Source organism: Magallana gigas, chromosome 3 (assembly GCF_963853765.1).
Source record: "Magallana gigas chromosome 3, xbMagGiga1.1, whole genome shotgun sequence".
NCBI lineage: Eukaryota > Metazoa > Mollusca > Bivalvia > Ostreida > Ostreidae > Magallana > Magallana gigas.
The window spans coordinates 30,868,216-30,895,829 of record NC_088855.1 but is presented as its reverse complement, the minus strand read 5'-3'; the positions used below and the strand labels follow the sequence as shown (position 1 = coordinate 30,895,829).

At 35.7% G+C, this 27,614-nt stretch overlaps 3 protein-coding genes across 6 annotated transcripts; 1 reads left to right on the top strand and 2 right to left on the bottom strand.

Annotated features, from left to right (window-relative positions):
- The first annotated feature begins 1,972 nt into the window (after positions 1-1,972).
- LOC105346114 (ficolin-2) lies at positions 1,973-14,183 on the top strand. Of its 2 annotated transcripts, none has more exons than XM_011454584.4 (5): positions 1,973-2,116; positions 4,419-5,209; positions 10,945-11,067; positions 11,268-11,405; positions 12,937-14,183. In XM_011454584.4, the coding sequence occupies exons 2-5, from the start codon at positions 4,753-4,755 to the stop codon at positions 13,362-13,364; spliced, it is 1,146 nt and encodes a 381-aa protein (XP_011452886.3). In that variant the 5' UTR covers positions 1,973-2,116; positions 4,419-4,752; the 3' UTR covers positions 13,365-14,183. The 2 variants fall into 2 exon arrangements, with proteins under 2 accessions (XP_011452886.3, XP_011452885.3); XM_011454583.4 differs by lacking the exon at positions 1,973-2,116 and adding an exon at positions 2,827-3,041.
- Positions 11,393-12,781, bottom strand: LOC136273791 (uncharacterized). The gene is made up of 2 exons (XM_066079306.1): positions 11,766-12,781; positions 11,393-11,684 (listed from the first exon to the last, which is right to left on the bottom strand). Exons 1-2 carry the CDS (start codon positions 12,436-12,438, stop codon positions 11,578-11,580), a joined length of 780 nt encoding a protein of 259 aa, XP_065935378.1. The 5' UTR covers positions 12,439-12,781; the 3' UTR covers positions 11,393-11,577.
- On the bottom strand, positions 13,682-27,383 carry LOC105323380 (uncharacterized protein DDB_G0290301). Of its 3 annotated transcripts, none has more exons than XM_066079303.1 (5): positions 25,586-27,383; positions 24,665-25,362; positions 24,335-24,504; positions 15,390-15,572; positions 13,682-15,295 (listed from the first exon to the last, which is right to left on the bottom strand). In XM_066079303.1, the coding sequence occupies exons 1-2, from the start codon at positions 27,381-27,383 to the stop codon at positions 25,166-25,168; spliced, it is 1,995 nt and encodes a 664-aa protein (XP_065935375.1). In that variant the 3' UTR covers positions 13,682-15,295; positions 15,390-15,572; positions 24,335-24,504; positions 24,665-25,165. The 3 variants fall into 3 exon arrangements, with proteins under 3 accessions (XP_065935375.1, XP_065935376.1, XP_065935374.1); XM_066079304.1 differs by having other exon boundaries at positions 24,335-25,362; positions 25,586-27,054; positions 27,094-27,383; XM_066079302.1 differs by having other exon boundaries at positions 24,335-25,362.
- Between the last annotated feature and the right edge of the window lie 231 nt (positions 27,384-27,614).

Here is a 27,614-nt window from a genome sequence, read left to right as displayed (position 1 = left end):
GCTGTGATGAACTCCTTCAAAGATCACTGAATATAACTCAGATTGGGACACATTAAAATGGAACCTAATCCTGTCGATGTATATACTAGTATATTAACCTGTGTCAAACTATGTGAAGAATTTTTAAAGTGCACATCATTCAAGGGTAACAATATGATGGCATTCTTTTAATAGAACGGTATATCATTCCGTTTAAATATGACATTTCATAGCGTATATATGGGACGTTACTTTGTTTGAATAAGGCGCTTAAGATTTTCATAATCCCTGTGTGGCCAGGTGTATGAAGAAATTATATGCCGAAGAATGCTGGCAAACTACATGTTGTAAATTCTTACATTTCTTTTCACGCCATTTGCTGTATGCATGCAATTGACAGAAAAATGAAAAAAATTACACAATTTCATCGTATGCGTATGAACACCTGAAGATTGCTGTCGGCAATTAAAAGACATCAAAAGATGGCATGAAGTAGTTGTATCAAGTTATACCTTTGTTATCAACTTCAACAATATACGCATTTCGGTGAAAATATCACAAAGATTGTCTATGATTCAAATCCCCCGTTGGGGAGAAATCGTCAAAAACTTCATTATTCGTGAAATAGAGTTGCAATCCCCATAACCATTCCCAGGCGCTTGGGTTTCCTTTGTCACTTTAAATATGGTAAAATAGAATTGAAGTTTTTTTTTTTGTGGCGACCGCCGATCGCTGATTTGTAAGCTTTATCAATACCTTTATCACTTGCATGCATAAATCAAACGGCTTCCTAAGAAAACAACTTCATTCAAGTAAAAGCTTTACGTGGGGGTCAAATCCGCGGGGTACGAATTCTGATCATTGTATTTGGAGCCAGACCTCGGAACTTTTTCGTCCCTCTGGTTTCGGGTTCGTCCAATTCGTGTTATCTTACCTAATCTCTTCCCAACATAGCGACAATCTGGTAACCATTGTGCAGAAAATTTATTACGTAGAGTGAGAAAATTTCTCTTAACCATTTTTATCAATGAATGAAAGGGTATGTTTTTACCTGGGTATAAAACTATGCACCTGCATGCATCCACGTTTCCCTATATAACAACTTCCAAATTTTCTCTCATTCATTCTCTCTGTTTGCGCTTTATTTAACTTGAATAAACCATGTAATTACGAGCTGACCACAAAACAAGATAGCTCATTACTGCTCTAAATCGATTTATCGGAAAACTATGTTGTATGGTAAATATCTAAAAATTTAATCTACATTTTTGCGGCAAATCCCCGCTACCCCTCTCTCAATGAAAACTGTGACTTATTTGGCATGTCTCTGTCGGCGAGCTTTTGATGTGCGTGAGTCATTATATTGGTACACAGTATATTGCATAATGAATAATAATATGGATTGTCTAAAATCATTTCCGTTCTCGAAAGTTGGCTGATTCACCCATAATTTACGTTTACAAAAAATACCTTTAAACCCATTCACAATTCTTAGCCAAAAAATTATTCTTATTTTATTTTTTTTCTTTCTTAAGTTTAAGTGTGAATGGATTTTTTGGTTGTAAAAGTTAATTATACACAATCAAGTAGACCACGAAACATTCTGTACACAAAAGTTTTTTATAACTGTGAAAACTTCAAATTAGGTTTTAAAACATAAAAAGTGTATTGGATTAAATACCCACAAGCAATAAATAATTCATAAAAAGGTTCACAATTTTGCCTTGAGCATAAAAAAATGTTTTAACTTGTTGAAAATTTTAAAAATTGTCGTTCAATTGATCTATCTGTTTGCATATCTTAATTATGAGTCAAGTTGATAGCGACAAAAAAAACCACCAGCGGAGAGAGAGAAACGAAGCATTTGACAATGTGTTTTGAATTGCACAAAGTGGCTGTTATTTTGACAGACATTACAGATCAAGTTTTGATTTTTATCTTCGGTCTGTTGTAATTAGGGTATTCTTTAAGTCATTGTCCCTATTGTTTATCACTAAAATTCCAAAGATATCTTAAGCTTGCACAAATTTGATTATTTCGGTGCCTTATGCAACACAAGGTTGCACAAGATATTTCATTCGAGTTAGTTTTAGACCGGTCTATTGAACGAAACGGAATAAAAGCAAATTCACGTTAGGTAAGTATTTTTTCCGTAAGTTTCATGCGCTAAATTTGTTTGTCCAAATATTCAAAGTTGGCTCTTTATTCTTTCTTCTTTAAAAGTAACATTAGAATTTCATGAAAATATAAATAATCTTATATTTTTCAAATTCGAAGATTTTTTTAATTCATGCGATTTATATACTAGTATAATGTTACGGTGAAAAGTTGGGAAAATTTTTCCCACACAAATTTATTTATATGATAAGACAGTTTTGAGTATACATGGCATGTTTCAAATACCACTGATGCAATGAGTATACATGGCGGTGTTGAGTAAAAAATCCCTGCTGAGACAGAACCCCCGGTAGAGAGGGTGTGTTTGATTACTAGACAACAGCGGACCCCCGCGGTTCATCAAGCATATTTCCAACCGTAACCTAATTGACGTGGTAAAACGAACACTTCTAATGAAAAAACCTCACAAATCTTCACACCCTAATTTCGTCTCAAAACAGACGCAAATTTTATCTAATCTTTTAATTTTCAATTAATTCCCTTAAATCTCTGTGTTAATTAATTTGTTGTATATATATATAAAAAAAACACACACACAAACCCCCGCACACACAGAATAAAAAGGTTCGGTGTCCTATTACAAGACGGATGCTTGGTACAGTATTGATAAGAGCGCCCAGTTCTTTTTGTATCCGCTAGCTAGCGTTTGTAATAAGTTCGTGAGTCACAGAAATACGCTCTCATCTCTTACGAAGGCTACGAGCAGAGAACACATTGGCGATATAGTAACTTGAACAGATGTTCTCGCTGCTCGCACGGCGATAGTACACTGAACACATTTTGTGAATTCTCTCATCTCTCCGTGTCGGCTTTACACTATTTTGGATTTTTTGGATAATACTTATAACGCACAGATTCTGCTTTAGTAGTTTTTTTTCCTAAAGGTAAGAAAAAAAATGCGCTACAAAACTATATAAAGTTTTGAACTTGTACACTTATTCCGGTAGTGCATGCTTTTATTTTTGACTTTGACATAATAAAGTAAATTTTTTTAATGAAAATTTATTCATAAAAATAATTTGCAGTTTAAACAAAAGCTTCCGTTAATGCAAAGTCTGCACGATACAATAATCTACTACATTTTTTATTTTATTTTATTGCTCAACTGGCTTGAAGTTGTAGGTTGTAATTAAAAGTGACACCTTATGTCCGTTTTCTTTGATAATTAAGATAATGTATTGGCTCTCAGACGTTTTTACAATTTGTATCGGTAATTTATGACTTTTTTCGCACCCGCGGTGTTACGAGGGTGTGTAGGCGCTAGTCTGTAAAAGAAGTGGGGCGAATTAGTGAACTAATGGCCCGTATATTCCCCTCGCGGCCAATGTCACAGCCAATATAATTCAACACAAAATCTAAACAACTCAGGACAATAGATTGCTCCTCACTTATAAGCATACAAATATCAAATTCATATCTATTTCCGAGGAATGTCGCAGGTTTCATTTGCATGCCGAATCGTAACTCAATACATTTTCAGGTTTGTACGGAATTGTGTAAATGAACAGTCAAAACTTAGTTAATTTTGTATTGTTAAACCGAATCAAGTTGACAAAAAATAGAAATTTAACTTTTATTGTCCAGGTTTTGGCTGGGATTTGAAATAATATTGACAGTGTTTCGTCGAGAAAAGAGGCCGAAAAGAAAGCTTTATTCCGAGGCCCAGATAGAAACCTTATACCCGAGTGTTTCATTTCTCATTGATTATGTTTAAATCTCGGTATTATTTATTTATGTTTCATGTTTAAATTGAATAGCAAACATTAACTGCAAGCTTAAAAATTTAACAGGTATATGTGGTAGATAAAGTCTTCTTTCTGTTATACAAATCGGCGAAATTGAGCTAATAAATATTCCCAAAATATTTTGTTTTTACAACCGGCGTATCCGTTGCGGTTGCCAGAATTCGTTCGTGCTCTAAGCCTCATTTTACCAGTTGAACCTTTTTTTTCTCTTCTTAATGTGTTAAAATGGGGGTTAAAATGGAGGCAGAAAAACTAATATGTGGAATTGACAATAGCCAGTGAAATCAATATTTGGGGATGAGTCCGCATTCGGCACGAAAAGGTTTAAAACGGATTACAGGTGCTAACGGACAACAAAAAATAAAGTCACTGTCTCTTATTGACAGTTCAGACAGGGGACCTGGGTAGGTCTTGCTGACGGTTTGGAACAATAGATTGTATTAGCGTTTAAAAGACCGCCCTCTATCGGCAAGCCTAGCCTTCTAGTTCTATTTTCTTTCTCTCTCTTATTTACAGACCGGCAACTGCCCCGCATTACTCCAGTTGATACAGACCCACGACGAGCGAGATCAGCTGTTGTTTTTTTTTCCTTTTAAAAAGGTTGGTCTACCCCCAATATACCTGACATGGAGCAAGATACCTGATACATTATATGTTTTCCATCCGAGTGACAAAGACGTGATTTATAACGGGGCTGTCCTCTCCTGATTATAGTGAAAAGGCATCTCTCCACACAAAAGAAAATCCTGCATTGAAGACGGATATATTCATTTCTCGAAATTCTTTTTGTGTGTGCAATCGCATGAATCTGTTTGACTGTGCAATTCGTCGGGACTGATTCCAAAAGAAAATGAATCTGAATAACTTGATTCGCGTGTTGTCCATCGTCTGTGTTTGTATTTTCGTAGAGCCCAAAGCTCACAAGGGCAATAGATGTCGGAAGTTTTACAAACAATTGTCAGCAGAATTTGATAAAAGATTCAGGTCGCTTGAAAAGAAACTCATCTTGCAACAAGACGTATCCCCCAATTCTACAAGGTCATATAGAGATCTTGTCTTGAACTCAAATGAATCTTTGGAGAGACTTAAGAATCAAATTCGTTCTCAGAAGAGAAGCATGGACAATTTAAATGGACATTTTGGAGTTTTAGAAAATGTTGTTAAGAATTTAACAGAGGCGATAGACAGACTTGGAAACATGTCCCCGCCAAAGACTGTGCAACCTGCTGCACCAGAAGTTGTGACGACGCCGGCGATAACTGTATCCGCGAAGACAACACCGGAACCAAAGAGAGGATTCCCCAAACGTAAGTTTTTCTATTTTTTTATTTTTTTTTTTTAGAAAAAGTCAAATATTTTATAACGCACAAAGGCATGATGGCATGGTTAATGCAATTGCTTCCATATTCAAATGTCATCTACGTTTGGTACCCTTTCTTCTCTTGGTGGTTAAAATCACTCTCTATGCTATTGATAGTGTAGACTGTTTGTTTTTTTATGATCAATTCATTTATATATTAATTTTTGTAAAGTTGAAAAGTTATTTCAATTGTTCAGAGTGACAAAATGCCTTAGAAATTTGTTAACACTAAGGTGCCAGTTTAACTTAAAATGGGTCTAGTGCCATAAAGTTGTCAGAAATTCAAGAATGCAAAGAATCTTGTATTTTGTCATTTTGACGTCCTTGCAAGCGAGTGTATAATGCCTGCTATCATATTTGATGTACTTAAATGCTATTGGTTAAATATAATTGGTATGAGCAGGTGGCACATTGGTATTTTACAGATCAAGTACAAATATCTGTGTAATATGAGATTACAAGAAATAAAGTAAAGCATAAATCTGAATCTTAAGTAATCTTTGATAATGAATACGGAAAATGGTATGCGTGGGGGTAACTTCTAAGAGATATTTTTTCAATAACGTTGAAATATAGGTGAATAAATCAATTTAAGCTCCCATTTTTCTTGGACATATACTAAATTAGTAGTGACATTATTTCTCTGGTAGGATGTCAGTAATTTAAGTTATGGCCGTCCAGTGTATTAATACAGCCCCCGGTAGAAATAAATAAAAATTAATTTTGACATTTGGTGACCTATTCCCTGTTTCTTCGACCTCGCGGATATTTGTCACTATACAATAATCTCTTGCCAACAAACAGATTAACTCGATTTATAGATGATCCCGGCCAGATGATTGTGTGAGATGCATTTGTCTTCGCTCTAATCTCGTTAATCCAATGATCTCGATAACATCGCTTGTGCATTCGCGCCCACCCAGTAAAAGTGCAAAAAGTGAAACATTTTCTCTGAAACTTTAGAAAGGAGATGTTAGATAAAAATGCCTTCCCATAGCGCCGCTTTATTTTAGTTTTACAAGGCTTGTTTAAAGAGAAAAAAATTTTGTAAATTACGAGTATTTTAAAATTGGTTCTATTTACTAGAGCTCTTCTTTAAAATAAAAATAATCATGGATAATTTGATCAAATATGAATGTCAAGGATGAGGGAAATTAGAGAAAAAAATCATGTGGCGACCTAGAAAGTCTGAAGTCTGAGTGTGTCGATGGCTCTGAACGAACGGTATAATTCAAAACAGACAGTGCTGCTAATCACTGGATGGCGAGCCGAAACAACCAAGAGGAAATCAGTCGAAACATCTCGACAAGCGAGATTGAATGTGAACTAAACCAAGATAAATATTTAAGAAAAATCAAAAAGAGAAGCAAGACACCACACTCTGCTTCTCGGTTAAGACAGTTAATGCAAGTATTTTCTTTTGCTATGCCGAGTTTGTGCACTCGGGAATCCCGAGCTCACTATATGTTGTTGTTATTATGTTATTGACATATCTTGTGGGTTTCTGCTATGCTGATTAATATATCAGAGATCTTGTTTGGAGAAGGCGGAAAAGGCGTCAACATATGCAGTGAATATAGTCGGTTATCATACAACAAACAATCTCCTCATTATGACCTATCTTACTAGTAACCACAGAATTAAGAATTAGCTGGGTAAAGGACTCGATGTCGGGGGGTCAGTTGGTGCCCACAGCAGATAAAGGGCCACAAGAACAGCTGGCCCAAAACCTCCAATATTTGTTTTTCGAGTTATAGTATTTGCACCCCCTGTAGAAAAGAACAATCCATTTAAAACATGTTTAAAATATCTGTCTTTATCTTCTTGTTTAACTTTTTACTTTCGCCGGAATTTGTGTCGAACCTCTCTTAACAAGGCCGAATTATGCACGGTTGGTTGGCGTGAAATGCAATACATAGAAACACGCAAGAAAGCACAATTAATGCTTTATGATTGTTTGCTCAATTAATAAAGAGCAACCTTATTTTTACGCCGATGAATATACATCAATATTTTTTATTTCTCTTTCGTTTTTTTAATTGCTATAAGTCAGCAGTTCTATTCTGTCTGTACCCAATGCTTCTCCCCATTTAACCACGCTGACCCTGAGCGCTGACGGTGTGATATTCCCCCAAATGTTCACAAGTTCTCGCATACCATGAGTATTTATTCTGCGATATGATTCTGTAAAGTCAATTCCATTATCATGTAGATTCTGGTCCAATTCCTGCGATTGTTGGCTATAGCGGACATTTTTGAAATATTTCGTCCATATAAACAAGCAACCCCTACTGTTACATGTGCATACCTAATCCAGGTTTGAATTGTCCGACTTTTTTAAAACTGATTTGGGTGTTGAAAGAACAGTGGCTATTAAATAAAATAGCAGAATTTTCCGCATCTCATAATATGTGCAATTTACAAACGTACGTGGTACAGTAAAAAACTTTAATGTCATTTTATATATAGTTAGCAATATTATTGGGCAATTCCGAAATTGCAAATTTCTATGTTGATGCACACCCAATGTATTTCTTTGGCATTCTCTCGAAATTGTTCTTTTTTCGTTTTTCTTATTTTCTCTTATTATCTACGGCTACCTGATTCCTTTGTTACCGAAGTATTATTGATAGGAAATGCCCTTTAAGGTGGGAACAAGCAAGATATATGAGATAAGTTTTCACAAAGATCAGAATTCTGCATTTGAGTCTTGTTGTGCCTTTGTTTAGAGAGAGATTTAAGATATGCACCACATATATCAGATACATCAAATCAGTGGATTAAATACTGTGATACACTCAAATGTGAAGAAAACTCTATGACGGGCAGGTCTTTAAGCCTATCTGCCCATGACTCACCCATCAAGAAAGATCAAAAGATACTATAGGACCGGGTAAATTTGTGAACAATCCGTGAAACTTGACCCTATATTTTGTCGACATAGAACTCATTGTTTGCGTCCAATCATCAGTTTTGGACCATGTAATAGAGACAGAAAACCGACCCCTAATCCAAACGACAATGGCAAAATCATGCATCCTTGTTTTACACCTGGGACGGCTTAATATAGAGTCAACAGCAGATAAGTAATGTTACATTGTGACAAGCCTGAAATCTCTTTAACGAGATCAGCGATTGAATCATCGTGTTTGTCGACACTATGCTAGAGATAGCGATTTCTCAATGGAGTAATCTTTTTAGCGAAATCGCTGATCGTAGAGAACGGGTGGGAGCAGACTTTACTCTAAGCTTCGTGTGCCTATTAAACAACGCAGGTCAGCATGAGAGAGAGAGAGAGAGAGAGAGAGAGAGAGAGAGAGAGAGAGAGAGAGAGAGAGAGAGAGAGAGAGAGAGAGAGAGAGAGAGAGATCATCCACTCTTAGAATTTTAAGAACACGGTACAGAATCTTTTGTTATTGATATCATTTTAAAATTTATGAATGAATTGATTTGAACGCCCCTTTTTGAAAAAGTTAAAAAAAGAAAGAAAAGAAACAAAATATATCCGAAGGTTCCTGACAACTGAGAACAGACAGCGACAACTAATGGATCAATCAGCACGTTAAATGAAACACTAGATCAGGGAAATTAGTTACTTTGAAGTCAACCAAGTTAAGCCTTTGGGATGATAAGATTAGGAGAGGGCAACAGATGTGATAAAAGTGGGGGAAAATTATCTAGTAGTCGAGATGATTTAACGTCAAAAAGTTACAATAGAATAACTATTATATCGAAACTCCTTGTTGGCGATATTGGTGCCAAAATGTTCATATTCTCGCATTGAAAACTTAACGACAACCATAAGTTGGTGCTTGGCAAAATACAATACGGTTCTACTAATTGACGGTAAATTGTGTTGATTGTCTTTTTGACTGAAGATTTTTACTGTAGTAGTTTAAAGGGCGACATGAAAAAGAAAATTTCACAGACTATCGAGGGAAAAAAATGGGAGTTTTTTTTTTTGGGGGGGGGGGGGGGGGTTTAAACCATTTTGATAGATCAATGAATAATTGCAAAAAATAAGTTGCTTCTTTGCTGCACTTCTAATTGATAACAGCTTTTAATGTGTATATAGGTAAAGATTAATCACATGCAAAAGAGCTTAGCATCAATGATTGCAACTACTTCGCAAAGCTTTTTCTTTTTGATTTTGAATTAACTAATCATTTCTTGTGATAGGTTAGCTTAAATATGAAGTCTTTCGAAGATAATAACGAAACTTTGAAGAACTATTGCTTCAATGCGTAGATACGAAAAAATTATTTTTCAATGCATGGTTCAAAAGGATAACACCGGCTCTAATATCAACCTATTTTAAAAATGTTTCATCTATTTATCCAGCAAAAGAATTTTTTATGGCGGACTCGACCGTAGAGTTCTATAAAGATACATATTATGTGCGATTTCTCTTTTTAAAATTTCACTACTTTTGAAAATGTATGATTTAAACTATATTGTATCCGAATTAAAAATAAATCTGCACGTATATTCTTTTTTTGGATGATAAGATAGGGGCATTATCCTTTTTATCTTATGCTTCTCAAAAAATTTAGCTGTTAGTAATCTTGTAGCGGGCCATAAAACGGAAGAGAAGCGTTCTGTAATATTTTTGATAGATGGGCAAAATCTGATATAATTCGTCTGTCTGCAATCAGCAGTGTTAACATATTTTAACTACAATATATCTGAAGCGTGATTTCTCGCTGTTAACTATGCACCATGCCTATAATATGGCACTCAATGTGTCGATATTCTATGAAGATAAAACAAATGCCTTAAACGATTTCCCGCAAGTATCTCTGTAGAAGTGCAAGCCACTTGCAGCATTAGCGCTTTGTGACGTCATCTGATTTTCTTTCCTTAACCAAAACAAACCTCTTAAAGATCCCCAAATCGTGATTCCATTACTACTTATTGCATATTTTATACTTGTGTTACCGTGTTGGTATCCGAACATTTTCACTCAAACTAAAAAGACATTTTTGGGGCATTTTCAATTTATTTTAAAATCCCGAAACTCATCAAACGCAGTTAATTATCTCTTGGTGAGTCAAAACTCAGTGAGGTGCTGACTTTGTTCATCATGTGCATTACCTAACTTTGTATTGATCATGGGTTACACGTGTACACTCTAACACAAAACCTGGTCTTCTAAACGAACCGTCTCGCTCATTTTTTTCAAGGCAAATTTAACTTCAAAGACATTAATTGAACAATATAAATGGAGGGTTAAATTAAAACAAAAGTGGGAGTTGTTTATCTATACTTTAAAAAAATCAGGAATGGCTTTATTGCAATGAACTGATTCCTTATCCAAAAAGAATGTTCAAAGTGCAGAAAACACAGTTTTGGATAGTCAACAGAGGGAAATCCTGCCGTGATTTAGCACTGGTCGAAGGTTCTTGCACTGGGCGGCTCTTGTTTTCATATTGATAAATGGTCCGATTCATTTTGGCATCCGACTTTTAAACTTCTAAACTCTATAACAACGAAACCGCTTCTTCCTTAAGGACTCTCACATGTAATCCCTTCAAGCCATACCAATAAACTTTTGGTCGACTTTTTTTTTTATTGGGGTTCATTCGGTGCTTACAAGTGCCTGTTCTTTAGCGTTTACATACTTTTGATAAACAATTATGTTTATTAACCTGATTATTAACATAAATACCCTTGTTTTTACAGATTGCCATGACGTATACAAACATGGCGGGCTCCGTTTCGATGGAGACTACTACATAAAGATTCAGCCACGGAAGTCCAAGGAACCTTTCAAGGTCGTTTGTAAATCCATTGACAACACCGGAGGTAATTTCATTTTCTTCAAAAAATGTGTTTTGACCTACAATTCGTTTGCATACAGTACGAAATCTAGAGAAGTGTAATTTTGTATTTACATGTATATGCATCATCACCATCAATTTGTTTATCTAAACGGGACGAATAATTACCATTTGATGTTTACTTGCACAAACGATAAAGACATGTATAAACTTAACTATTTACAGGATGGACTGTGTTTCAAAGACGCCAAGATGGCTCCGTAAATTTTTATCGAGATTGGAATACATACAAGAAAGGATTCGGAGATCCCTCCGGTGAATTCTGGATGGGAAATGACAAGCTCCATGAATTAACTAACCAAGGTGATTTATTCATACAATATTAAACATCATGCACACATCACACAGAACAATAAATTAATATTTCATATTTACACATAAATGTACAAATATTTACAAATTCAAGTGAAAGACAAAAGTTATATTCAGCTGTACCCAATGTCCCCGTAAAAGGGTATTTGAGTGGTTTTCTATCTTAGTTGTACTCTTCCGGTTCCTCCCTTATTGTGTCATCCTGCTTGCGATCAGCCTCAATCTCCTTCTTGCCGTATTTTACTCTAAATTTGTAAACCTGCCCATCCTCTAAACAATTAAAAACAGAGATTATTTAATACTGAACCGTCAGAAAATAATTATTGCTATGGGAATTAAGATAAGCCTTACTTGGGTCTATGTAGCGTCCATCAAATTGTCTGTCACGAATAGAGACGGGCCTTCTGTTGTAGTTAGTGACGTATGGAGTGCTGATATTGGGGTTTGGATCTTCGTATTGTCTAGGTGTTCTTGGTTGATTATACCCTGTCAGGGAGGGGACACTTTGAGCGCGTGGAACATCTTTACCGCCGTGGCTCTCCCATCTTGAATAGGCTGGGGCGGTGAACGGGGGTTCCCCTTTGCTTTCCATAAACACAGATGGATTAGCAAATGGAGGAGCAGTTTTGATGACGAATGGAGTCCGCGGCTCTTCCTCGATTAGGCTTAGCTTGTCGGACACCAGCGAGTCAGCTGCTGGGGAACGAGGTTTCCTCCCTCCCCCTCCTACTGTCTGTCGGCGTTTATTGGTCGCCGCTGTCCATGGATATGCAAACACTTGCGCTTGAGCAGGCTGAATATGTTTGGTGTTGTGATGAGGACAGTTGATGTGGTCGTAGAGCATTGACGGAATATGAAGACTGCTGGTGTTCGGAAAACAGTGACAGACATTTGGGTCAAAGTCCTCGTCATACAAGCTGTTTCCATCCTCGTCCAGTCGGAGAACGTTAAGTTCTATCCGTGCTTGTTGACCTCTTTGTTTTGGCAAATGGGCGGGGAGCGGCCGGCGCATGGGCGACGCCATAGTGTCCGAATCTTATAAGTCTTCACTTTATCCTGAAATAATACAATATATCCATTAGCTTTGGTCCAATAATTAACGGATTTTGTGCAATCGTAACAGATATCACAGTCCCTCTCTTACCCACTCGATACTTTGGTTGCCCTTGAACTGGACCGAAATATTGATGTCAAAATGTCTATTTGCTAAGTGAAACCTCCTGGCTCTAGTGATGAATGACAGTTTGAAAGGATTCAATGTTAGCTTATCAGTATTATAACATACCAACACATTGTAAAGTATTCCATTGAAAGGAAACATGATAATTTCTTGACTTATCGCGGCTGATTTTGGTCTATGGCCTCATGTTGCTGATACGAGCCAATGGCCTCAAAAGATTTCTTATACAAACACTCACACAATACCCAAACTCAGAGTTTTTAGGTGAAGTAAAATCCCTTTCTTATGTTTTAAGGGTTTACTGAAAACTTATTTTCATTTTTTTTCTAAATTTTGATCTAGGTCCTTTCCAGTTGCGAGTGGACTTGGAAGACTTCAAAGGACAGAAATACTACGCAGTCTATAACTACTTTCGAATCGGCAACGAGACAGAAAATTACAAGCTACACGTTCGTGGTTACCATGGCAACGCTGGAGATTCCATGACATCAGTTCGTGACAACCACAATGGAAACATGTTCAGTACACACGACCGCGACAACGACAGAAGGGGATACAATAACTGCGCGCAACACTTCCGGGGAGGATGGTGGTATTCGGATTGCTATGATTCCAATCTAAACGGACAGTACTACCCACAGGGTAAACACGTGAATTTCTTCAACCGTGATGGGATCCATTGGAAGTCTATCAACGAAATGTTATCTTTGAAATTCGTTGAGATGTCAGTTAGACCCGCCGACGACCTATCGTCCGAAAACAGTTTGTAAATGCCAAAGGTTTTAAAGCATATACCGACGGCCTTTCTCTGAGGTGCTTATATGGAAAAACGTGATTGCTAGTCAGATTTTGTTGTGAAAGTTTTCCATGAATAAACTAATATATAAAAATTCATGAAAAGACATGGGGTAACAGTTGTAATACTCAAAGAAAGGAAATTCTTTAGAGTTTGACTTATTGTGATAATCGAGTTATTCTAAGAACCATAATGGTTTCTTTAACAGAATGATCAAACGCATCTTCAAAAGACTTAGACGAAATCTCGAAGGATTCGAGAAAGTCCGAGATGAACTTTTTTCACTGCCAGTCTCACTAAACAGTGAATTTGCAAAACTTACATTGTTTCGAAGTTAACGTTGTAAATAATAAGAGTTTCTTTTAATTGTTTGTCACTCATCTTCATTATTTTTCGTTATTTATTTGTATAGAACTGATCATATTTACATGTACATATTCATCCAAGATTTTACTCTGTACATGACAAAGGGATGTAAATTTGTAATGTTAGTGCTAGTCAATAGATTGGCACTAATTGACACGTTGTAACAGATTCTATATATCTAGTTCAGCCACATGAACCACATGTATTGTAAACACGTATAGTTCATTGTTAAACTAAACTATAGCAATGACGTCACGGTAGCTTGTTAATTTATTAACAATGTGATTTCGTTTTGCGTCTTTTTCGATTTTTATTTTTATATAAAATGTGGGGTATGAGATAAAGATGCTACATGTCTGTGCCTTTCTCTAATCGTGATATGTACGGGTATAGATTGAAATAAAGAAGCTCCCAGAAATCTATTAAATTTTTGTCTTTTTATATTCTCCGACTGGTTTATCTAATGAGGTATAGGTTAAGATTAAGGGAACGGTATTAAAATAGAGTAAAGTTGAATTGCTTACACTCTATTGATGCAATAAAGACTCTCTCTCTCTCTCTCTCTCTCTCTCTCTCTCTCTCTCTCTCTCTCTCTGATATAACACGCTGGCTCTGGCCTGGGACATATGACAACTATTTACTTCTTTCTTGCCAAAATCATAACATTAGTCTGATGTCCATTGGCAAAAACACTTGCCAGCTGTTAGACAATAAACACGAAACCTGAACTCTGATCCCCATATCGTGCTCTCTCGAACACACCGTATAATTAACAAAATACGGTATGTATATACTCGCGTGGTTATACGAGTGACTTTTCCCCCTTCTTTCTTTTTTTATTTGAAGTGGCAGGGTTTGGAAATAAAGAAACCTTGTCTTGTTTCAACCTTGCATGTTATAAATAGCTAGATACTTCAACACAATTAATCATGTGTTCGTAATTATAGACTGATCGTTACGGATATATACACGATGCTACTCCTTACACTTTCTCAATATCTCATGTTTTCAACTGGACGCGGTGCATGTCGCCGTCCTTGGCCCCACAAAGGATGCACGTGTATAATTCACACTGTGTGAATGTTGTATTAGGTGCTAATGAGTATTGGCCAAAGGTTGATGAGCACTGATCAAATCTTATCCCTGGAGATGTTACTGGCCATCTATACACAATAGTGTACCGCTGTTCCCGCGGGACGTCTGCCAAAGCTAACAAGCATATGATTTTACTTTATGCATTATCTGCTCTTTTTTATGTCTCATGATAAGTGGAAAATGAAAAACTAGTACAAGATCATAGTTTTGCTGTCTCCTACTCGTAGACAAAAAAAAATCCCCAGTGACGTCACAAGAAAACCACTCGAGTCTTAGAACTAAGTGATGCTTTGCTAAAATCTATGAGACATCGGGGAAATATTCGGCAAGTACATGCAATACTGAGCTAAATCTTGAAAGCCGTGTGTCCTCGGACGGTTTATGTAAACTGACTTCATTTTTCTCTGCCATGGGGGTCAAATTGGGCTTCCGTGAGAAGGGATCCTTTAAATAAAATATAATGTAAACTATTTACGCGAACAGGGAAATGGTTGTCTTAAATAGCAAAGAGGCTTTTTAACGATGTGTGTGTATTTACATTAATACATTCCTGCTGATCGTTTGATGGAAACATGTCTCGCTTTGAGTGCAGCCAGTCTCCATTACGGGTGTAAAAACCCTGGGCCGGTAGTTACAAGAAGGAACATCAAGAGTGGCCATCACCCAGTGCCGCAAACAGGACCCCGAATGATCAACCAGAAATCCCAGTCATCGAGCTAGACTTGATAAACACATTAGAATATATATACATACATAATGTACTCGGTAATCAGTGGTATATTACATTCATTTGAATTATATAACCAATGGTTGGTGAATTAATGGGCGGTTTATTCGGTGCTTTGTATCTGATTTTCGGTAGCAAATGCTTACGACATCTATACATGCATGTAAATATCTCTCAATCGGATACAAAATTATTTTCCAAAGGCTTTGATTCTAACGCATACGACGGTCAAGCTTCAAAGAGGTTGTGACTTTTATCATATAAAATGATAGCAACATAATTTGCTTTCATGTATGTGATTTATCATTGCAGAACTGCTCGTAAGAAGTAGTGTTAATGAAACACACCGTTTGTTACTTATTGTTTGGTTTTATATAAGTTAAGGGCATTCAGAAATGAAATTTCTCGGTAAAGTTATAAGGAATATACCTCTTTGACAAAGTCTCTTCAAGGTAAGGAGGTTGAGTGGTTAACAAATTAACCATTATGTAAGATCTTCCCTAAATTTTCAGATATGATTTGTTTAGTTATAAACTATCATGATGTAAAGAAAAAAAAATCCATGTTTAGATTTTAAAAAATGAATATTTTGCTCTATTTTTATACATAGCTCTTTTTTAAGGAGATTAATATAGTCTGAAAATAGACATGTTCATTCAGCCCTCTTTAACTTTAAGTATGAATAGTAGTCGTTTTTTTTCTAAATGCTTATTGCACAAAAACACATACTCTTATCTTTAATAAGACACAGGTATAAGGGCAACACAGTCCTAAGCTTGCTTTTTATGATTAATTTTGGATAGTTCTCTCTATTTTGTTCTAACATATTTCAAACATTTTGCACTGTGTCATGTTGTAAATTTTTTATTAACCGGTTAGCAGTAAATACAAAATTTACAACAGGACAACTAAATTCGAAATTTACAACATGACAACTAAATTTGAAATTTACAACATGACAACTAAATTCGAAATTTATGTTTCAAATTGAATATTACAATCCTAACCTCGGATACAATACTATATTTTATAGCGTACATTTCGGATAATGCAACACTTAAGCCGTATGAAGCATCGCTTGCATTGATGATAGTAGTCATAAATCTGTAAAAGTAGTATATATAGTACAGAATTATGGAGAGCACACTTAGTTTTAGAGCATATAGAGAACGTTAACGCCCTAGAATTGCCGTAAGTCATTGGATGAAAAAACTTTTAAGCAAATCTGTCAAATTACACTCTGGCAAGTGCACACTGCCATGTTGTATATTTTCTGCCATCCGGTAAATTCTAAATTTACAGAACGACAACTCTATAGCCTTTAGAACGTTATTTAAAATTACGACATAATCTCATAGCCTCGTATGATATGACATCAAACAGAGTTCACGCACAGCCTTCAGAATCACAATTATAGAATACATTTACAACAATGTACCGAGAAAACCAATAGTACATGTACATTTATTCCCAGATTAGATCGAACTCTCTCAATAATACAATCACTCCTGACGTCACGGTAGCGTACCCTTTTACAGCGGTGTTCTATTTCATGACAGCACACATTCAACTAAATAAATCCTATTGATTATGATATTCCCACGCATCAGTTTATTTTATTTTGTTATCATAATTGAGAAAACTACTATTATAATTTTTACTCTATGTCAAAGCAACAGCATTTTAGAACATGCAGAGATATATATATACATGTACTAGTAATGGGTATACTGGAGTTTGTGTAAGAAAATTAAGGCCTCCATGAAGCAAAATAATGTATGTATTTATCTCTTCCTGGGTAAACTAATTTAAAAATTGATCATTAGGGTAAAAATAAATGCCACGTTAAATTCAAATTCTAGCAAAATGTCGACTTGTTTAATTTACAACTTAATCACGTGTTCAAAAACGTTTCATGGCTAGTTTGTGCCATGTAGCTGTACATATATTTGGCAATTCGACAAGAGCAGACAAGACAGCATAATAATTTTACAAGTCAAAACTTAATAAACTTTTTGAATTTTCAACTACATCTGAAACTGCACAGATTTAGCAATTTAAAAATGTATACCACAAATCATTATTATTCGTGGAGGCTTAAATTTCGTGGATGCTTCTGGGTAACCCTCACAAACGAATTAAATTCCTCAGCAAATTGTAAAAAGTTACGTCCCCGCGAACCTATAAAAACATTTGGGAATCCTCAAAAATTGGTCCATGAAATTCTGATTCCACGGTATGTATTCGCTAAGATTGCAAGAAAAAAAATGGATCATCACATTAGCAGCATAATTCTTTGTTTAGGAGACATTTGTGACGGAATGAAGTAAGAGGTATTGCATCCGTAGTTTCGATCGGGGAAACATCATGGTGTTGTAGTATATGTTAAAACTATACATTACACAAATGTCTTAAAGAAGAGATTGAAATATTTAAGGTCTTCCGTTTCCAACGGAAGACCTTATTGTTATTGCTTTGTTTCTTTTTCCCTTTTATTTTTTTTTTTTTCTTACGCATTTTTGTACAAGCGATTTCTTGAAAACGACTTGATCGATTTCCGTGAAAATTTCAGATCTTGTAGATATTGATAAAAACCTTATATATAATTTTTTATTTTGATGACGTCATTTCCGTTCGGGAGATATTGACGTTTTAGTGATTTTTAGAGGGTCATTTTGTCTGGCTATCTCCTCCTAAACGAAAAAAGATATTGAATTAAAATTTTCAGGGATTGTACACAAAAGATTGTAGATGTGTTTAAAGGCATTTATGGTTGTCTGGCTTCAAAGGCGTCGAAGCTCGCCTGGACCCGAAAATGGAGTTTGAAAAAACGACGTAATTTTTAATGGTTTTCGTTCTTTATCTCCTTTCCTGAAAATATTTTAACATTATATATAGAGCAAATAAAATTTATATTTACAAGAGCTTTCGTTTGATAACAAGAAAAAGGGGCTGGTCCCTCAAATTAGGGGCCAAAAGGGCTCTAAAGTCTTTCTTCCATAGCAATTTACTGAGAAATATTTTGTAATATGTTTAAGAAGCAAAAATGTTCATCTTTTACTTATAAAACTATACATTATAAAAATTTTATAATGCGTTACGTAATTAGGGGTTTTAAGGGGCCAAAAGTCCAAAACTTTGATCGAATATATCTCAAAAAGGACAAATATTTTGAAAAGCAACATAGAATAAAAGATGCTTAGAATGATGTTTAAAACAATATTTAATCATAAAAATCTCGTTATCTGGCCCCAATAAGGAGATTAGGGGTCAGCCCCTAAAATGTCCTATCCATGATAGCTCTAAAACGGCAAAGATTTTCTAAACACTTGTTGAACAAAATATGTTTAATATCAAAGGAACTTTCATATGATGCCAAGAAAAAAGGGCTGGCCCTTCAATTTAGGGGCCAAAAGGGCTCTAAAGTCTTTCTTCCATACCAATTTACTGAGAAATATTTTGTAATATGTTTAAGAAGCAAAAATGTTCATCTTTTACTTATAAAACTATACATTATAAAAATTTTATAATGCGTTACGTAATTAGGGGTTTTAAGGGGCCAAAAGTCCAAAACTTTGATCGAATATATCTCAAAAAGGACAAATATTTTGAAAAGCAACATAGAATAAAAGATGCTTACAATGATTATTTAAACAATATTCAATCATAAAAATCTCGTTATCTGGCCCCAATAAGGAGATTAGGGGTCAGCCCCTAAAATGTCCTATCCATGATAGCTCTAAAACGGCAAAGATTTTCTAAACACTTGTTGAACAAAATATGTTTAATATCAAAGGAACTTTCGTATGATGCCAAGAAAAAAGGGCTGGCCCTTCAATTTAGGGGCCAATAGGGCTCTAAAGTCTTTCTTCCATAGCACTTTACTGAGAAATATTTTGTAATATGTTTAAGAAGCAAAAATGTTCATCTTTCACTAATAAAACTATACATTATAAAAATTTTATAATGCGTTACGTAATTAGGGGTTTTAAGGGGCCAAAAGTCCAAAACTTTGATCGAATATATCTCAAAAAGGACAAATATTTTGAAAAGCAACATAGAATAAAGGATGCTTAGAATGATGTTTTAAACAATATTCAATCATAAAAATCTCGTTATCTGGCCCCAATAAGGAGATTAGGGGTCAGCCCCTAAAATGTCCTATCCCAGATAGCTCTAAAACGGCAAAGACTTTCTAAACACTTGGTGAACAAAATATGTTTAATATCAAAGGAACTTTCGTATGATGCCAAGAAAAAAGGGCTGGCCCTTTAATTTAGGGACCAAAAGGGCTCTAAAGTCTTTCTTCCATAGCACTTTACTGAGAAATATTTTGTAATATGTTTAAGAAGCAAAAATGTTCATCATTCACTTATAAAACTATACATTATAAAAATTTTATAATGCGTTACGTTATTAGGGGTTTTAAGGGGCCAAAAGTCCAAAACTTTGATCGAATATATCTCAAAAAGGACAAATATTTTGAAAAGCAATATAGAATAAAAGATGCTTAGAATGATGTTTTAAACAATATTCAATCATAAAAATCTCGTTATCTGGCCCCAATAAGGAGATCAGGGATCGGCCCCTAAAACTTAATATCCCAGATAGCTCTAAAACGGCAAAGATTTTCTAAACACTTGTTGAACAAAATATGTTTAATATCAAAGGAACTTTCGTATGATGCCAAGAAAAAAGGGCTGGCCCTTTAATTTAGGGGCCAAAAGGGCTCTAAAGTCTTTCTTCCATAGCACTTTACTGAGAAATATTTTGTAATATGTTTAAGAAGCAAAAATGTTCATCTTTCACTTATAAAACTATACATTATAAAAAATTTTATAATGGGTTACGTAATTAAGGGTTTTAAGGGGCCAAAAGTCCAAAACTTTGATCGAATATATCTCAAAAAGGACAAATATTTTGAAAAGCAATATAGAATAAAAGATGCTTAGAATGATGTTTTAAACAATATTCAATCATAAAAATCTCGTTATCTGGCCCCAATAAGGAGATCAGGGGTCGGCCCCTAAAACGTCATATCCCTGATAGCTCAAAAATGGCAAAAAATTTCTAAACACCTGTTGAACTAAATATGTTTAATATCAAAAGACCTATCTTTTTTATTTGTAGGGGCCAAAAGGGCTCTAAAGTCTTTCTTCCATAGCACTTTACTGAAAAATATTTTGTTATATGTTTAGAAAGCAATAATGTTCATCTCACATTTATTTAACAATATATTGTAATTATTTTATCATGTGTTCCGTATTAAGGGGTTTAAATGGGTTTTAAAGAGCCAGAAGTACAAAACTTTGATAACATACCTTAAACAGAACAAATATTTTAAAAAGCATCATTTTGAAAATCAATACAGAATAAAATGCTGAGAATGATGACCCTAACAAAATTCAACCACCATTTTTTTGGTTGCCCCGATAAGGAGATAAAGGGTCAAATATCAAAGTCAAGGTCATATTACCTTCAAAAAATCGCACGGAAGACCTCCTCGTTGCTCGCAACGAGATCGTGTCTAGTTGTAAATATTATTTCATGCTAAAAATGTTGGCTTGTTCAAGGTTTGGATGTACACCAAGAATGTTTGCTCTCTTTCACTCTCTGTAAACTTCTCGACTTTCGCCGAAAAAAATAGATATATCTTTCACATATAGGCGATTAAAGAGTTTTAGGTGTATCTCTCTTTTAACACTATCAGTCGATAAGGTTTTAAACATGCTTTTCGTTTACTATTTTTGCTTTTTCCTTGAGTCTACGCTTAATCGAAAATGTTTATGCGGCTAAAAAGTGTACATAAAAAAGCTACCACAAGCATGTTGTATTTAGATTCGCTCGATAAAAATACCACAGGTCTATTAGAAGTGATCTTTTTGGGGATTAAACGTTTGAATCATTTATTACCTGCGAAAAACGTGAATTCTTGCAATCATTTTCATAAGTTTTATTGCGTTTTTAACGGTAAAATTTTCCATTCCTTTGATTTATTGAAACCGCTTAACTCGGAGATTATATTTTTCAATTACCCAGAGATTATATTTTTCAATTATGGCGTTGTACTCTGGTCAAATAAAGGCATGTCGACTACATGTTTTACATTCGCAACCTTAAATTCAATTTTTAAGCAAAATATAGTGTTGATTGACTAAACCACCTAGCCTGAGAGAATCAAACAGCCTTGTTAGATACGACAAGAAACGAAAAATACCGATGCTTCAGATTTCAATATATATTTTCATCGTCTCTCTTTGCTTCCTACGCTTTCGTATTAAAGATTATCTTGCTATAACTTTAAGCCTTTAAGAAAATATGTTACAGACACTAAAAATTACACACCCTAGTCGATCTTTTATGAAATGAATTGGTGATCTACACATTTTCCTGGCGGAGCAAGAAAAGATTTGATGAGTGTAAGTCATCGACCATTCTCTCGGAAAAAAACCTACTCATCATATCATGAAAACAGACGAATTCGCACCAATATTAGATGAAAATGTACATATCAATAGACGGTCAATTGAACGTTTTAAACTGAAAAATATTGGCGAAAGGGACTGAAGATAAAAATAAACAAGGAAAGCAGAGGACAATTTTAGTTCAGGGACTTAATTCTGTCCATTCCTTTTGCAATACACGAATGTTCAATTTACTTCAACAGTGATCCATCTTTGAAATTAGACGATATAAAAAGCCTCACAATCGACATAACTGCTATTACGAAGATATCAAAAGCCGTTAAAATATTAATATGATGTTCTTCATATGTGTGTGCTTGCTCTTGATCTCGTTATAAATACGCGGTGTACATTATAAGCGATTTATTTTTATACTTATTAAGTGGTGCTCTTATACCGTACAAAATGCAATAAAAGCGCAATTGCTTCAGCATAGAACAAGATTGCATGATATATCGTTATTTTACTAACTAGCTCAAACATTTTTGTAAGTGGATATGAAGAGGGGAGATAAGATCAGCACCAAAAAGACCTTCGGGGGCAGACACTAGCAGTGAACTTCCGTTACTTCAAGAATAAGCGGGATGTTGGCAGTGTGGTAAAAGAATTCCTTGGTTTAATCATCAACTGAATATTATCTAGATAACTTACTGATAATGCGAAGATTTTATTTTGAAATATGCGGAAAGCTTATATCCAATTATTTTTTTTTTTTCAAAGGAAGACCAACCTGTTAATTCGTCCGAATTTAGACGGGTCACTTGTGTGTTTAAAAACAGGAGAGAAGAATGAGAGAGAGAGAGAGAGAGAGAGAGAGAGAGAGAGAGAGAGAGAGAGAGTACAGGAAAAGTGCCATAACTCTAACACAGAAATTCAATGTAAAATCTTATACAGGATTCCTCGACACGCCGATTTTATTAATAATTCTTGATGGATCGATGAAGAATCTTCAGTGCAATAGGGAAAATTGTTTTGATTGCAAACAGAGTATTTTTAGTGCTTAAAACGTTTGTCTCAATTGATGCCAAATGCCAAAGATGGTTTGGTAATGTATTTAATTTTTTATTGAAAAAAAAACTTCCTAAAAATTAATATTGTTATATTTTTATATCTTTTACATCTATGGATAAAATCTAAAAAAATAAAAAATAAAAATGACAAATAGTCACATAAAGCACATATCAAACAATAATATTTTACGAGGAAATTGAAACTTGCAAATTTATCAAATTTGAACCAATCCAGATTTTAAAAAAAAGAACTGTTCCCGATCAGAATTATTCTAAAATTGAAATTTTACAAAATTTATTTTCACGGCAGTTTATTACAAGTAATTGATATGCATTAGAAGATCAACTGTAATTTTTTCCAACTTTACGTGATTTTGTTCAATATCAATTTGATTATATCCGGATCGGTTCGAATTAAAGATTTCCCAATTGTCCTTGGTTTTCACTATTTCGTTTCAATTTCTTGTTGAATGATTTTATAGCAATTGTTTAATGCGAGTGACAGTTAATTTGTAGTTTTTATACAGGTTTAAAAATATCTACAATAATTTATTTTCGATAACACAATTATTTTTTCAAAAATATCATAAAGTTTATTTGACCGTCTTTGATATGAATTTGACCGTCTTTGATATGAATGATAGATACATTGTTATTGTATTGAGCATAAATTGATTCCAAAGGTTTTGCTCTAAATTATCCTGTTCGTAGCCAAAACAATATTTCCGATTCTTATTACCCCCCAAAAAATCATATTATAATTGAAGGCCGATATCGGTCTCATTTTTGTAAAATCATTTTCCAAAAATGATTGTTTATCGATCCATTAAATAATGCACTGGTGTGTTGAGCCACTTTACTTTAAAGTTAAAGAAACATTGTGCCTTGATAAACTTCCCATTTCCAGTAGTGAATTCCATTAAAGAATAAGGTAGACAGTCTTTTTATGGTTGTTCAAGTGTGGCCAAAATAGTTGTCCAATTAACATGCTTATTTTAATGGAGATATACACATGTAGAAATTCTATTCAATAAAAAAAAAATTGACGAATTGTTGGATCAGACCAATATCTCTTATATTAAGTTTCTATTTCATATGACGAAGCAGGCCCTATTATGAACTATATCAATTACTAGTATGTTACTTAAAATGAAACCACCGTGAATTCAACATACATAGTTCTACACGAACTAGAATCCGATGTCGCCCTATACGACATAATATTAACGAATGCCGAAACAAAAACATTTAGGAATGTTTACATTATCACCTTCTCACTTACCTGTTTTTTCTGTCGTTATTTATCCCTAGTTCCTCACCGCAAAATAACGGGTCGTGCATTTGCGTTCTGCAGTTTAAGGTAAATAAACTTCATATGACGTCTCTCGGAAAGAAAACCAACTGCGACTAAAGGTCGGTACATCCGTGAAAGGCCCTTTTATTCTCAAATTTCTTTGGAAATAAATTTTCCCTTTTGATGAGCATGAATAGATATTATGTAGACCAAGCCATCTAATTCAAAGATTTTCAATAACTTTTAAAGTAATAGAGAATTTAAATTTTTTTGTATGAAGTGCGTTGTAAATATAACCTGATCGGTGGTTGTATTTACCTTGTAACCGAGAAGAACAGGAAATTGCTGTTCATGAACAACTTGTCGTAAAATTTTTAATAGGGATTTAACGAAAGTCGAGAACTGGCTTCGTTATTATTTTCGCAATTACGCCGAAAAGATATAGACCCATGTTCCTCCAAGACAAATCTACGCTCCTAGGTGTTTAGCCCTTGACCCAGTGATTGTAACTTTTGTGCACCAGGTGTAATGGAGATTACGCTTCCAGCCACTTGACTCTTCAACTTCATGTACCGGACTCAAAACAGTGTTCATGATGAGTGTTTTAACAAACTCTTAGCTCTTCTGAAAACATTTTAATAACAGACCTAATCAACGAGTGCCCAGATCCTGGACCTAAATAACAACCATATGGGGTATACATATGTACAGGTTCTTGCCATACTGCGTCACATTTTGAAAAAAAATATCAACTACTAAGGCCAGCTTAGTGCACTGTTATTGTATAGCAATGACAAAATATTGGGAACTTGGACATATTCATCGATTATCTGCATATTCATAATCTTCATCGTCGTCGTCCTCGTCGTAATAATCATCATCTTCCTCGGGAATATCCGTCTTGCTATACCGACTACTACTTCTCATGCGATTGGGCATGCGCGAGGACATTCTTCCACCATTCTGATCGAGGTGCCCATTCCAAGATATGTCGTATGGAACGGCTCTTTTCCGAACTATAAAAGAAAAAAAAATGGCATGTTCAGGCCAAAATTCTCATAAACTTGCATGAGGTGGATTCGTTTTGTTCCAACGTACTTGGATTTAAGTTTATACTTTGGAATAAAATTTTTAGGAACGAATGTATTTTAAAAATCTTGCTTGAAGCATGAATCATTTGCTTTGGATCAAACATTTAAAAATCGTGCATAATGCAAAATTTGTTTTGTTCCGACATACCTGGATCGAAGTAAACACCTTGGAACCGTCTAGTTTTCGTGATAGGTTTCTGTTGCCGGGGCGACGGTAGCGATCGCATATCTGGGGCCGAGTGTCTACCACTCTGGTACGAAACAGACGGGTCCCTGTGGCTTGAACGGACAGACTGCGTCGGTTTTATGGACGCTTTCTTGTTTTTGTTGGCTATAATGAAAGGACTTTCTGGAAGCGGCGGGAGAGCGTTCTGTGATCTCGTGGAGTAACGAGACTTCTCTCGCGACGGGGGCGGGGAGTGCCCGATCTGTGGGAGCGCCACCGGGTAATAAGCCTCTTCCCGCGTAAGCGCACCCTGAGGATTTTCCTCATCATCTTCATCATCATCGTAATCGTCTTCCATTTCTTCAACCCTAGAACCAAGATTATCTCTTTGCTTATGCTTCCTCTTTTTAGATGCTTTTTCTTTGTTTTTGGAACTTTGTGAACGTGCTTGATTTTTACTCCTGGTAGATAAAGCATCTATGTCTTCATCAGACATGTCTTCATCATAATACTCATCATCGTCATCAGCATCATCTTCCTCCTCTTCGTCTGAAACCGCAGGGAGGACTGGTTTGGGATAACCGTAAATGTACTTAATCTTTGGTCTATTAATTGTTTTTTGCTTTTTCTTGCCTTTCTTTCCACTCACGTTTTGTTCGTTGGCTGTTTGGACGTCTCTTTCGATCCAGTTGTCATCGAACCTGTAAACACCTGCGTGCGATTGACCTTTTAATCCGTTATGAACACACGTGATATTTTCATAAACCATGGACGGAATGTTTTTATTTTTCCTTTTCGGAAAACAACTGCAGGTTTCGTAATTATCAGCAGTTTCCACTCTCGCCCCTTTTCGCTTCACTGAAGGGGGTGGGGCGTATTCAGGGTAATAGTCCACAAAGTCTCCATTATCACTTTCCTCGTCCTCTTCGTCTTCATCATACTCGTCCTCATCTTCTTCCCGATAAGAAGGAGCCACCGATCTTCTGGAACCGTTTGCCTGAGAGACCTGTGACGGCCTGGTCGATCCGCCTCCTCTCCGGGATGGACGTTGGGAATGTGGGGTTACAACCTGTTGATATTCATCAGGCTGAGGGAGGAGGTCCTCTCTGTTGCTCCATCCCCCGGCAGACTGCATCACTGACCGGTTTCTGTTCTGTGTCCCAAGTCCCTCCTGAGTCCGTTGTCTGGATCTAGCGTCCAACTGACTAGGGAGCCGCTGACTTCCATGTCTGGACGTTATACCCTCATCACCTACATGATGGGACCGTGATTGGTTCAGATTTGGCTCCTGACGGGATGTCTGTTGTCTAGATTGGTTCAAGTCGTGATCTTGTTGAGATCTTTGCCTGGATTGGTTCAAGTCATGATTTTGTTGAGATTTCTGCCTGGATTGGTTCAAGTCATGATTTTGTTGAGATCTCTGCCTGGACTGGTTCAAGTCATGATTTTGCCTGGATTGGTTCAAGTCATGATTTTGTTGAGATCTTTGCCTGGATTGGTTCAAGTCATGATTTTGTTGAGATCTCTGCCTGGACTGGTTCAAGTCATGATTTTGCCTGGATTGGTTCAAGTTGTGATCCTGTTGGGATCTCTGTCTGGATTGGTTGAGATTCTGGTCCTGAAGTGATCCCTGACGTGACTGCCCGTGGGTCGGGTTTTCTCCCTGTTTTCCCTGCCGTGATTGGTTTTGGGACCCTCTTGTCTGTTGTTGGTTTGTCCCTACTCTTGAACCCTGTGAAGTGTGCTTCAACGCCTTCGCCGCATCGTTCATAGATGTCATACCGTCTAATCAACTTGTCACACACACAGATAAAACAATTCCTATACAAATACAGTCAATCATACCAAAACATCGCTACAAATCAGTATATCCAATACAACACGGACTGTTTACAATCTAATACGATGAAAACTTGCCCAATGTTCAATGGCCGATCCAAACATTGGAATGGGTAATCCGGATTACGGATATTAAGTGATCCGGAACGAGGGAATCCTCGCCATAACACTA

What these genes read in the sequence shown, in the direction of transcription:
- LOC105346114 (XM_011454584.4), top strand. Translation starts at nt 4,753, where the DNA reads ATGAATCTGAATAACTTGATTCGCGTGTTGTCCATCGTCTGTGTTTGT. An exon ending in AAAGAGAGGATTCCCCAAAC is followed by an intron (nt 5,210 to 10,944) that starts GTAAGTTTTTCT and finishes TTGTTTTTACAG; the next exon opens with ATTGCCATGACGTATACAAA. An exon ending in CCATGAATTAACTAACCAAG is followed by an intron (nt 11,406 to 12,936) that starts GTGATTTATTCA and finishes ATTTTGATCTAG; the next exon opens with GTCCTTTCCAGTTGCGAGTG.
- LOC136273791 (XM_066079306.1), bottom strand. Translation starts at nt 12,438, where the DNA reads ATGGCGTCGCCCATGCGCCGGCCGCTCCCCGCCCATTTGCCAAAACAA. An exon ending in TGGACGCTACATAGACCCAA is followed by an intron (nt 11,685 to 11,765) that starts GTAAGGCTTATC and finishes TTAATTGTTTAG; the next exon opens with AGGATGGGCAGGTTTACAAA.
- LOC105323380 (XM_066079302.1), bottom strand. Translation starts at nt 27,383, where the DNA reads ATGACATCTATGAACGATGCGGCGAAGGCGTTGAAGCACACTTCACAG. An exon ending in AGGTGTTTACTTCGATCCAG is followed by an intron (nt 25,363 to 25,585) that starts GTATGTCGGAAC and finishes TTTCTTTTATAG; the next exon opens with TTCGGAAAAGAGCCGTTCCA.